Source organism: Sinocyclocheilus grahami, unplaced genomic scaffold, assembly GCF_001515645.1.
Source record: "Sinocyclocheilus grahami isolate Dianchi unplaced genomic scaffold, SAMN03320097.WGS_v1.1 scaffold759.1, whole genome shotgun sequence".
NCBI lineage: Eukaryota > Metazoa > Chordata > Actinopteri > Cypriniformes > Cyprinidae > Sinocyclocheilus > Sinocyclocheilus grahami.
The window spans coordinates 69,490-82,724 of record NW_015505938.1 but is presented as its reverse complement, the minus strand read 5'-3'; the positions used below and the strand labels follow the sequence as shown (position 1 = coordinate 82,724).

Sequence of the window (13,235 nt, the reverse complement as noted above, 5' to 3'; positions counted from 1 at the left end):
ACACACACACACACAAAGAAAAACAAGTAGATAGAATAGAAAAAATAGAAAGCTAGTTTTAGTTTTTTGTTGTTTTTAAAAAAAATAAAGAATAAAAAAAAATATTATCCAAATGCAAGGTCCAATGTTTGTTTACATCGTCTCAAGAAGATGCCTACCTCAAATCCCCCATTTAACAAAGTGGGAGGGTCTTTAAAATAAAATCCGTCTCAGCCAATCAGATTCACGGCTGATATAACGGACATGCAGAACTGGCCAATCACAAACACAATAACAAACCATCTACGTCTAACCCAGTGTGCGAACGACTAGCCAATCACGCTTCGAGCTCACCAAACTGACGTGCGTTTCCACCAATGGGAGGCCGGATCTAAAAGTAATCAAGCCCTGCCTTCGCCGAGAACGCCAGAGATACTCTGTAATGGCGACAGGTTTGGTAAGTAAAAAAAAAAGTTGTTGAAATATTACCACGAAACGAAACGGTAATGCCAATGAACTTTATTCTGCGTGGCTATTTTAGACGGCGACGGTTGAGGCCGCGGGGAGCAAAAAGACTGTCATTCATTGTTTCGATCGCAAATGACAACTTTTCACTTGAAGGGTTTTTTTTCTCTCCGTGACGTTTGTTGTTTTGCTTGTGGTTTTGTAATTCTCTAACGTACCTCACCATAGCGACGATAATTAAAAACAACCAGTCGTGCTTTTTCCATTTAAACCCAGAAGAAAACAGGGTCTCCATTCATTACAGCGGGGTTGAAGGAAGTACTTGATGTACCGTGTCTCAACTTGTTGACATTCTTTTGTTTACAGCTCCCACTGTTGACATTGGAGTTCATTTTTAAGCATTTATCTTCATTATTCTACATCGATCAAACGTCTGGTGTCGAGCTGGATGCTCTGTAATCTGTATAAGATGTCGTTTGATTAAGTACTGCAGTTGTTAATTAGTTTTTGACGATTTTTTCCAAACAAAGACCGTCGTATTGAAGTGATTGTTCTCGTGTTCAGCTATAACAACGACAATATTCGTTTTAAAATATCAGTTATAAGACAAAACATCTATGCGCTTCCGTTTGTTTTGTTTTCGTTAATTCGCGAGTGCAGAAAAATCGTATTTTCTTCCTGTGTGGAAAAACTGAAACCGTCGAGCGAGCGAAATGGCCACAAATTAAAGCTTTCCACTCATAAACACGGATTTATCTTCGATCGGATCGAACGGGGGGACTTCCATCTGCGATTATCAAAAGTTACGGTGATTTTTATAGCGCAATCTATCGCTGTTATTGATCCCCCGTTGTTACGCAGTTATGAATGAATGAGCTGCGCTGCGCATGCGCGAAGTCACAGAAAGTTTATAAACAAGCCTTGCGTGCAATGCGGGTCACGTGACCACGCTTCACAGAAACGCGTTATTTAACACGACGAAATTTGTTTTAAGGATCCTATCCTTTTCATGTCTCTCATTTCATTTAGAAGCGAATGCTACCAGTGCTCTACGTGATCGGACAGTGGCCAAGAGCCTATTGCACAATACCCAACAGAACAGTTGTTGTTCCTGTGTTTACTTCTGTTGTCCCACATTCATTCATTCATTCATTCATTCATTCAACACAAATGCCTACAAAGTAAAAATGTGCAAGTGAGCTGGTTTGGAAATTACCTACCCATTTTGCTTTCGCTTTAACGCTTCACTTGCATTCACAGCCTGCACAGCTGACATGTCATAATATGGTGTGGGAAGTGAAAACTCAGTCGGTCCCTCAGAGAGTCCAGGAAATCCAGACACAGAGCTCAGGTATGGACGAGGCCTTCGATCTGCTTAAATGCAACGAGCGCCTGCCCTCCTCACCTGGCTGCCCTTCTAATGAGAGTCACATGGAGTACGGTAATTATGTTTACCGCTCGTATTTTCTTCTGAAAGCGTGAAAATCTAATTTCTGATTCCAAACACTATTTGCAATGACAGTTTCCGTCTCTGCAGATGACCTGCCTGAGCTGCAGGAGGTGCTGGATGACCGGTCGACCCCGGGCATGTTCCAGGTGGCCCCGGGTGTGTCGCATCATGAGGAGGGGCCCGTCGAGGGCTGGAGCTCCAGGCCTGAGGGCAGCGTTTCACACACAAACTGGCTGACTGAGCTGGCCAACATCGCCACCAGCCCTCAAAGCCCCCTGCTCCAGAACGCTCCACACAACCGGTCAGGAAATCCTGGCATTTCTACAATTGCACATGAATGTAAATTGCACAGCACAGCTGTACTGATGATGCATTATCATTGCAGGTCTTCTCCTGTCCACATCTTCTCCAACAGTAGCAGTTTACATTCCTATGCTAGACCCCCTCTGTCTTCCAGCAGCGCTCCCAGTCCCGCCCGCAGCCACATGAGGGAACGCCGTCGCACCAGGGTACCACCACGGGCCTTTACAAATGCAAACACTAGGGATGCACCGATGTATCGGCCACCAATATTTATCGGCCGATTTTTCCTCAATTTACAACCATCGGCTATATAAGGAAAAATGCCGATATAACAAACCGATGGTTTATTAATTAACTGCATGAAGGCACTGAGCTGTATAATGTCTGTTGCATAATCCTAGCGCTGCTGTCTGCACTTTAATGCTAAACAAATAACAAAAGATCGCACAACTTTTCTTGACTAAATAACTTTTGTAACTTTCATAAGTGTAGCGGACCTTATCTGAATGATGACCAAAATTTTACTGATGTTTTATTAAGTTTATTGCGTCCTTTTTCACTCCCAAAAAAATCACCATAAGAGCTAAACAAAACACAGCAGGAGAAGTGCACATTAAACTCTCTCTCTCAGTTGCATTATCAACATACAGCGAATTACACAAAACACTTATTACAACTAACAGTAAACAAATATATACAGATCTCATGCCTTTTCGGGGGGTGCTTAATAAATTGACAATTTAAATCTGAAGAACTGCTTGCTTTCATTACCCATATAGCTCCGTAGACTAGAAAACCCGTCAAAATAATAGTCCTGCCTTAGTAAAGGAGATCTCATACATATATAAATTTACAAAAAATATTCAAATGTATACATAAACAAATGAGAAGATTAATCATAATAAAGTCTGTTACAATAAAGGATTAATATGTATTTAATTTATACAGTGAAGTGTTATTTTACATTTGTTTACTTTATTTCTGTACTTGAAAACTGTTAAACCTACCTAAAAAGCACTGTTTATTTAATATGTATCTTTGTTGTGTTGTATTTATGTAGGCCTGCTGAATGTTAAATGGATCCAATCCATGTTCATTAGAAATTATTTGATGATGCAGCAATAAAACTGCTAGTATAATTGAATGCAGGTGTTTTTGAACTTTGCTGATTTAAAACATGATCAAAATACTATCTATTTTGATGCCAAAATTTCAAAAAAGAGAGGAAGTGACAAATATCGGTATCAGAATCGGCCAATAAGTGTTTGTTAAAATCGGTATCGTATCGGCCCCAAATGCATCCTATCGGTGCATCCCTAACAAACACTTATAATGGGATTTCATGAATGGCTTAAGAGTTTTTGAGAATGTTATGTGCTGTTATCAAGGTCCAGAATCAACTTTTTGTCACACTTGCCAATGTTGAGTGAACTGAGAAACAGCAATATATATATATATATATATATATAATATTCACAGCATGTCAGTGTCATTTTAATATTATTTATATACTATTATAGTATTTATTTATGTTTTTAATAAGGTTACTAATAACTTTTCATCATCTTTTTCATTTATATACTATTATTTTTATTTTTAATTAGCTTTCATTTTTATATTTTAAGTTTTCAATTTAATTAAATTTTTAGTAATTTTGTTGTGTGCTTTTGTCATTTCTATTAGTATTACTATTTAACTTTATTTTTATTTTAGTTCATTTTTACTTTTTATTTCCAGTTAGTAATTTTAGTGCTTTAACATAAACTTATTTCAGTTGACAAAAGCAACATGTCTATTTTTTTGTTTAGTTAAACTTTTTCAATCTAATATTTATATTTCATTTGTTTCAGCTTAATTTCAATAAACAAAAATGTTCTGAATAGTTTTAGTTGTCCTTAACTGTAATAACCCTGGTTTTCATTTTAATTTTAGTTTTAGTAATTTTGCTTTGCTTTTTATAGTTTTTATAATGAAAAAATATTTCTGTTTAGCCTTATTTTTATTTCAGTTTTAGTACTTCAACTTATTTCAGTTCATTTTCTTTTTTCATTTTTTTCATCAAATATATATTTTGTTTCATTTCAGCTTTATTTTAATTAATGAAAACTCATTTTGATAGTTTTAGTTAGGTAACAACACTGTTTACAAGTTAATCTCTCTGTAAAACTGTATCTATATGTCTCCATCATTCTTACAGTTCGACTGAAAGCATGCATTATGTTCCTAATAAAGTTAGCAGCCTCAATGGCTCAGCAATTTTATTTACTGTTAATTTTGGACCTTGGCTGAGAGTTAAAGAGTAAATGGCATATAGTACAAACTTTGTTTTATGTGCGTTTTGCAGGCAAGCAGTGAGTCCGAGTCAGGAATTTTCTGCATGTCGTCTCTGTCTGATGATGATGAGCTGGGATGGTCCCATTCCTGGCCCTCCACTGCCTGGCACTGTTTCCTGAAAGGTAAAGACACACAGATAAAGTGCTCACAGAAGCTTGGGAACAAAATAGCAGCTGATATTGTGATGGCAGTTTTTTTATCATTGACTTCAAGAAATGTGGTGAACAGCACCTTCTGCTGTTACAAATGCAGAGCAGCAGGAGTAAAAGGGGAAAACAGGCGTGTCTCTGGGTCACAGGAGGGCCAACGAGATTCTGGTCCTCACACTCTCTGCCTGGAACATGTTTGTCTTTATGTAACTGCATTGAAGTTTTATTTGAACAAAAGTGTGTTTAGTTGAACTTTTCTCTCTTTTGATAAATGGAGATCTCTTTCCAAACACTTGTCTCTTGTCTTTTTCCTCCAGGAACACGTCTACGCTTCCACAAAGGTCCGAACGTGGAGTGGCAGGATGCAGAGGACGTGATGGAGTCGGATGAAGATTCAGATGACGAGGGAGCAACACAGTCCAACCCAATGAAGGTAATGATGAACACGTCAGTCAGATGTCATTCTTTTGCCTTTTAAAAGAATAGTTCACTAAAAAAATGTTAAATTACTGAAAATGTGCTCACCCTCAGGCCATCCAAGATGTAGATGAGTTTGTTTCTTCATCAGATTTGGAGAAATGTAGCATTGCAACACTTGCTCAGCAGTGAATGGGTGCCGTCAGAATGAGAGTCCAAACAGATGATAAAAACATCACAGTAATTCACATGATTCAGTCAATATTATGAATAGGGGACTCATATTTTAAACAGAAGCAAAGGTTTAAAGTTAGAGTGGTGTGGATTACTTGTGGATTATTGTGATGTTTTTATCATCTGTTTGGACTCTCATTCTGACGGCACCCATTCACATCCATTGGTGAGCAAGTGATGGAATGCTACATTTCACCAAATCTGATGAAGAAACAAACTCATCTACATCTTGGATGGTCTGAGAGTGTGCACATTTTCATTTTTGGGTGAACTATTCCTTTAATGAATTCATCCAGTAGTAACTTTTAAAAATGCTATGAAAAATCTTATTGCCAAAGTAATTTAATGTTTTTTTATTTTGCAGAATTATGGCTCTGATGGGCTAAAGCTGGTGGTCTTTGAGGAGAGTGTGTCTTTCGGCCAGTGTGTCCTAAAATTAACCTTTGACCCTGGTTCCTTTGAAGCAGGGCTTCTGACCGCGGAGTGCAGTTTGGGCCATCCGTTTTTTGTGAAAAATAAAGGTAAATGCAGAAGTCTGTTTTTATGCAGTATCATTAAAAGATAAATGTGATTCAGATTATTAATCTAATCTGTGTGTGTGTGTGTTAGGGTGGTCTTCTTTCTATCCGAGCCTTACTGTTGTACAGCACGGCATTCCCTGCTATGACATGCAGGTTGGAGACTTGTGTCTGCCGCCAGGACACTGCGACGCCATCAACTGTGACGACTCTGTCGTTTTTGACACTTTTAGGAGGTACCAGTGTTGTTCTTGTTAGCTACAACTAACACTATTAAAAACTGTTTTTGTTGATTGAAATAAATCTGAAATAGAATACAATAAAAAAAATAGAAAAACTAAAAACATTTTCTTGGTAACTAACTGAAAATATAAATGAATTGAAGTACTAAAATTGCTAAAACTAAAATTGTAAGACAAATAAATTAAAGCTAAAAATAAATATATATAAAAACAAGCTAATAAATAATGACAAAATTACTAATAAAAATCACAATAGTAGATAAAATGACTAAAATTTAAACTAAAGTTAAAATGAAAACTGAAAATGTAATAAAAAATGAATTCAGAATGTCAATAATAATATATAAATAATAAAAAAATAACACTGAGAGGTAAAAACAAACAAGTATTTGGTCAATCTCACGGGGGAAAAAAAGCATGTCCAGGTCAAATTTAACTCCTAAATAAAAACAACAAATAAAAGTCTACATTTTTCCGATGGTTAAGGTTGTTGTTGTTTTTGTTCCAATTATGACAATATATTAATTTTATTTAAATTAATGTAATGTCATTTTTACATAATATGGTAAAAATACTAAAATAAAATCATTTTTAAAATCTGAATAAATGAAAGACAATAGAACAAATACTACCATAATGTGTAAATACTTAATATAAATTTTTTTTTTCACATTAATGTTGAAATTATGGTAATGAGAAATTGCATGGTTAATTTATGATTTATTAAAGCAAAATGTAATTTTTTTATTATTATTATATATTAGTGGTTCCCAATCCTGGTCCTGGAGAATCCCCAACACTGGACATTTTAGATGTCTCCCTAATCAAACACACCTGATTCAGCTCATCAGCTTATTAGTAAGACACCAAGACAAGCCCTGCGTCTCAATGTTCATACTATCCATCCTAAATAGTATGTGAGATTAGAATAAGTGTGTCCCAAAGCATAGTATGTTGAAAAGAGTATGCCAAAAGTCCCCGGATGGTCTACTATTTCAGGTCGATTTTTGAAGTGTGGATCCGTGCACACTCTAATGGCTAAAATTGACCACCATTCTTTGTGCTTTGGCGAAGGATTTGGTCCAGAACTACAAACACGAATAAAAAGTGTTTAAAAACTACAAACGTGGCAGATGCGTGCGATCGACGTTAGGTAGAGAGGTTTACAAAAAGGGGTTTGGGTTACTAATAATCAACATTTAACCTGGTAAAAAATATTTATTTATTGTTATCCGTGTTATATTTCATCTGCAACAGCCATGTGAACTTTTATAAATATCCATTTGGTCGTTAACTTTTAAATGCATCATAATGCAGAAAATATGTGCAGAGTTCTCGGCATGAAAGACCCGCGAGAAAACCGTTTCTCTCCAGTACGGTAGTAAATGAAATGAAATGTGGAGGATGTTAACCGTGACGAGATGATTGACAGGCCAGTTTACAGTAACAGGTGCGACAGAGCGGTCCTTTAAAGACGCAGTTGTGTGACTGATAGTATGTCCCAAAGCTTACCTACTCTTCTACTACACACTCAAAAGTGTGTACTTTTTCTTCACCAAAAGAGTGCATACTTTAAGGGCGTAGTATAAGTAGGCATTGAGATGCAGGGAAGGATTGGAAACCACTGTGATATGTGACCTAATTTCCTACTTGTTTGCAGCATTTATTTAGTTTTTATAGATGAATTGTATTATTATTTTAATTTATTAATAATAATAATATATAGAGATATCATCAGAGATAAGAACTGAATTGAACTGAACATGTTGACTGTTTTCTCATCCCACACACAGTTATGACTTCACCCCTCTCGACTCTTCTGCCGTGTACGTTCTGAGCAGTATGGCACGCCAGCGTCGGGCATCCCAGTCCAGCGGGGGCGCTGTGAGTCCCGACTGTGACAAAATGGACGTCCTCGGCTCCTCCCACCACTCCCCCAGCAGCAAATCACAGCGCAGCCACGCCTCAGGAAGCTCTGGAGCCACACCCACGAAGTGCAAGCGGCCAATGAACGCCTTCATGCTTTTTGCCAAGAAGTACAGGGTGGAATACACACACATGTACCCCGGCAAAGACAACAGGTGTGTGGATGTGCCGCAAGCAAACGGACAAATGTTTGCATTAGCTATGTTACAAAACCTAGTTTTTTGTTAAAAAATAAAAGTCTAAGTTCAAGTACAAAAATGACAAACTACAACTGAAATAAAAAATGTAATCTAAATAGAAATATTTAAAAATAATTATTGACAAAAGTACGTGAAATTACATAAAATACACATTTATACATACATACAGGTCTTTCTCTCTTTACTCAGAGCCATCAGCGTGATTCTGGGCGATAAATGGAAGAAGATGAAGAACGAGGAGAGGAGGATGTACACCATGGAGGCCAAAGCTCTGGCCGAGGAGCAGAAACGTCTCAACCCTGACTGCTGGAAACGCAAGAGAACAAACTCGGTTAGCATTTTTGAATTAGCAAGATTAGTGTAAATTATGTTTTTTTTTTTTAAAGAAAATTGTTATGGAAGCTTGTTTCTGCCATGGAATAAAAAAATAAAACAGGTAATTGTGACTTTTTAATCTCACAACTCTGATGTCTTTTTTTCAGAACGAGTTTATCTCTCACAATTTTGGCTTTTTTTTTTCTTTCTTGAGTTTACATCCCGCAATATTGACCTTTTTTCTCAGAATTCTGAGTTCTGGGAATTCTCTTAAGTTTGACTTTTCTTCCTCATAATTCTGACTTTTTATCTTGGAATTCTGAAGTTACGTCCCGCAATTGCTTTTTTTTTTTATTATTAAAAAAAAAAGTGATTGTGACTATTTAATCTCTTAATTAGGACTTTCTTCTCAGAATTATAATTTTATATATCAATGTTTTTCTCAAAATTGCTAGAAAAAAATCCATATTGAGAGAGAAACTCAACTTCAAAAAGTCAAAATTGTGAGAGAAAAAGTAGCAGTTTTTATTTTTTTTATTTCATGGAGGAAAAAAGCTTCCATAAATTGGAATGACCTTAACTGTGTCAAAAGAACTGTTGTTATTTTCATTGGCTCATAGGTCATTTCATTTCATTTGCTCATTTACCTCTCCATTCTGCTAGGGCTCTCAGCAAAACTAGCCTGAGGATCGTCACAGAAAAAAATCAACTGGACAGCAGGAGACGGACACCGACACACATTCTCTCGAAAGAATGATAAACTGCAACTGTGATGCTACACGCACTTGCTTTAGGGAAAAAAATGTATAACAACAACGAAACATCTTCACGAGAAGAATTGTGAAAGAAAATTTTAATTTGAAAAATATATGAAGGAAAGGCAAATCATTATATAATTATATGCGATATAAAATGTAATCTAGTCAACTAACAGTGCTTGTGTATTTTTGTTATCCTTTCGAAAACGATGAAAATGCCTTACTCTTCCAAAGCAAGACAACGCTCAGTTCTTCTATCAGGTAATTTTCTATTTCTAGGCTTGAAAGGTGCAACCCTGTGGTGCTATTTTACTGAGGCCGAAGGAGCGATAAATACAAATAATGTCTATTTTTAAATGTAAAAAGGGGAAATTTAGATGTTAGCTCATTTTTTCAGCTGTTCATATGAATTGTATCTGTATAACTCAACTTATTGCACAGACTCAAATGTATTGCAAGTAGACGAATGATGTTAAACTGCATATTCGTCGATGTGCTGGAAAGGGTTGAATTTCATATGACGTTAGTGCAGCCTAGGCCATATTCAGTGTGTGTGTGTGTGTGTGTATGATAGTCTGTCCATACGGCCATATTGTAAATGGATAGAGTCCCCGAGTACAACGACACACATGTTGTCACATACAGCTCTTCAGGGCCATGCCTTCACTGTAAGTGTTCTTGTTTTTGCACTTTATATTCATATATAACCTTATACAACCAATAAATGTATACAAGCTGAAATGTTGTGTAAAAATAAATATAGCTTGATAAGATGTATCCTTTGACACAATCATGGCCAAACTGAGCAACTGAGTGTTGTGCTTTGTGTGTTTGCCATTGGATTGCATTACAAATACATTTTGTTAGTATTGTACAGGTCCACGTTCCCATCCATTTCTTGCACAATCTATTCTTGTATCATATTATAAATAAAATTTTAAACGCGCTACCCTAAACATCTGCACCCTTCCTTTGTTTTCCTGATGAAAAAAAAAGGTTCAAGACTTAACATTTGGAATAAATAATAAAGTACACACTATTTAGAAAGTATAGCCACAAGATGTAACATTTTTACGTGAGTGATAAATGGTTTAGTAACACTGATCTATAATAATATCATGCAGCATTAGTGCTCAAGTATCCTTGTTAGTGCAAAGTTATATCAAATCTTTAAACTAACCTAATCACACTGTATAAAAAAATCGTAAAAATATGGAACAATGTACTGTGTTCATTTGAAGGAATTTTCTGTATTTATTTTGTACAAGTATGTTGTGTTTTAGAGTTAAATTTCGTAAAATTACAAGACAATGCCTGGCTTTTTTTTATTGTATTTTTTTATACAGTGTAATGTCAGTACGTAAATTTTCGCTTGATAAGTTTACATTAATTATTTGTTGTATTTTATTTGTTGGGAAACATTATTAATATCAATAATTAGTGTTTACCAAGGGTGTAGAGTTTAGTAGACGCTATGACATGTCCCCACCAATATCCAACGACTACTAAATTGTCTCTAGCAATCATTTAGATCAAACAATTAAATATCTGTTGTCTGCCGTTATGTCCCCACCAATGCCAAAATCAAGCCTACACCCTTGCTGTTTACAGCGTTAATCTTGGTTAATATAAGTTAAACATTCATAAATAAAAACATGCTCTCTTTGGTTCTCATATGTTCAATCAATATAAAAAAAATAAAAATGAGAAATATTTTTCGATCATATTGATCATCATACCTTATATTGTAGGTACGAACTGAAAAGTGACCATATTGTTAAAAATCTTGTCATTAATATTAATATTGTACACTGTAAAAAACAATCCGTAAATTTACGGTAAACAACCGGCAACTGTGGTTGCCGGAATTTTACCGTAAAAAATACGGTAGCAACTTTTAGGTTTTAACTTAAATTTACAGTTAAACACCGTAATTTTATTAACTGATATAATGTTCATATACCAACCTATTGAAGTACTGAAATCTGTTTTGTAGCTTTGTAATACACTGATAACCACCAAATGCAGGAGGTGATGAGAAAGTCACATGATGAACCAAAGCCCATCACAAGCAGCTTTTAAACAATAACATATATAGAAGGTGCACAGCGTCATTCACACAAACACTAAACACCATCACGGTGACAAACATTCAACAACATTAGGTGAACACACAACCCTAATATACAAAACTAAGAAGAAAAAACTAAGAAGAAACATAGTTATTTCAACAAAAAAACATCAAATTTGAAATGTAACGCAGGGAATTCTGGGAATGTCAATTTACGGTTGGAAATCTCCAGGCTGCAGTTATACCCTTCTATATATATATATATATATATATATATATAGTAGGGGAATTTACTGTTAACCATTTAACAGGTTTTTACTGTAGCATTTTTACAGTCTTTCACGGTTAAATTCACGGTCATATTAATCCGATCAAAAACCAACGTGGTTCGACGGGATTACGAGATGCAGGAAATTTTATCAGGGTGGGAGGATAAATAAATAAAGTTGTTTTTTGTATTCAGCAGAGGTTGAATGATCTAAATTGTAATTTTGTTAAACACAGCCATTGCTTTTCTCCGTGTACCGATATGAGGTGACACGCACGGGGAAATAACGTGGCCGCTGTGTATGCGATTTCACGCGAAATCCGTCCCGACAACTCTAAAATATAAATCATTTTAAACTATCTTAGGTATATCAAAGTGTAAAGACAGTTTGGAAGATTTGGATTTTTTTCTGTTTTGCACCTTCTTATTAATAACAACGCGTTACTGTAATTTCTGCTTTTAACCCCTTGACAATGTCTTGTCCCATAGACGTTCATTATTAAAGCAATAGCCTACAATTAAAAAATGTATTTTTTTACAAACAAATCAATTACATTCTGCGGTATATGACAGCATGTTGGCTTGGTTTCAAACAGCACTGTATTCTTGTCAGAAATGAATAGATAAAGTTAGTACAAGGTGTTTTACCCGTCCAATCGGTGATTCTCCGTGCTGAAGAAGGGCCCTGGAGACTCTTCAGACATCAAAACAAATGTTCATTAAAACAGCCTTAATGAAGTCTGTGTTAATACACACCCCAGTGTACCAGAAGATCTGGATCAATCTTCTATTCAGAGTTAAGTTTTTAAGTGAATCTTTCCTTTCTCGCCAAACATCAAAACTTAATTGAGTCGCACGGCCAGAAAATCAAGAGTATCGCCATCAAACGTAATATTTCGCTGAGTATATAATAACTTTTTCCTCGCTTAAGTCTTCATATATGGCTTTTTACTAAATTATTACAGGTTGGATATTGTCAGACAGATCTCATTCATTAGGTGAAAGTGCAGAGAGTGTATTATACATATAACCACCAGGTAGTGCTCAAACACAATACCTGCATGCCAAATAGCTACAATTATACTTATCTGGAGTCCTTGTGGTTCTAAAATATGATAATTATTGAGGTTAAACTTGAATAAACGTGGAAGCAGAACTGAAATGTGGATTTTGACTGCTTGGAGATGAAAAGAATACAGAGGGTCAAATATCAGTAGCAAATGATGGCACTTTAATCAACACCCATTTATAATAAATACTATGGAAAATGAACACACATCAGACATTAGCCCAGCTTTTCACGTGTGTTTTTCAAAGACAGCTCTGCTCCTGAACAATTCAAACCTTTCAAAGTCGGAAAACACTAAAATGCCCTCATGAAATTTAAATGATCCAGTCTGAACTGCGCGCCTTTAGTGCACCCTTTTACTTTCAGAAGAATTCAAAAATACATTTTCCAACAAGATATATTTAGAAGAACGCTGAACACTGGCAGCCCCAGATTATTGTTGTCCATTGCCAGCTAAAACCATAAAACTCTTGATCTCGACAAACCTTGAATCATTAGAAAGACTTCAATATCTGACCACTGTTTATGATAAAGCTT

The 13,235-nt window shown here is 35.8% G+C and overlaps 1 protein-coding gene across 1 annotated transcript; it reads left to right on the top strand.

The window, feature by feature from the left end:
- The first annotated feature begins 373 nt into the window (after positions 1 to 373).
- LOC107561158 (HMG box-containing protein 1-like) lies at positions 374 to 9,392 on the top strand. Its single transcript, XM_016245520.1, has 11 exons — positions 374 to 436; positions 1,705 to 1,885; positions 1,982 to 2,195; positions 2,280 to 2,403; positions 4,542 to 4,653; positions 4,998 to 5,113; positions 5,696 to 5,852; positions 5,941 to 6,085; positions 7,885 to 8,172; positions 8,407 to 8,548; positions 9,196 to 9,392. Exons 1-11 carry the CDS (start codon positions 422 to 424, stop codon positions 9,211 to 9,213), a joined length of 1,512 nt encoding a protein of 503 aa, XP_016101006.1. The 5' UTR covers positions 374 to 421; the 3' UTR covers positions 9,214 to 9,392.
- Positions 9,393 to 13,235: the final 3,843 nt, after the last annotated feature.

Excerpts from the sequence above, each read along its gene's own strand:
- LOC107561158 (XM_016245520.1), top strand. Across the intron at positions 1,886-1,981 it reads TGAGAGTCACATGGAGTACG|ATGACCTGCCTGAGCTGCAG; the intron begins GTAATTATGTTT and ends CCGTCTCTGCAG. Across the intron at positions 5,114-5,695 it reads CACAGTCCAACCCAATGAAG|AATTATGGCTCTGATGGGCT; the intron begins GTAATGATGAAC and ends TTTATTTTGCAG.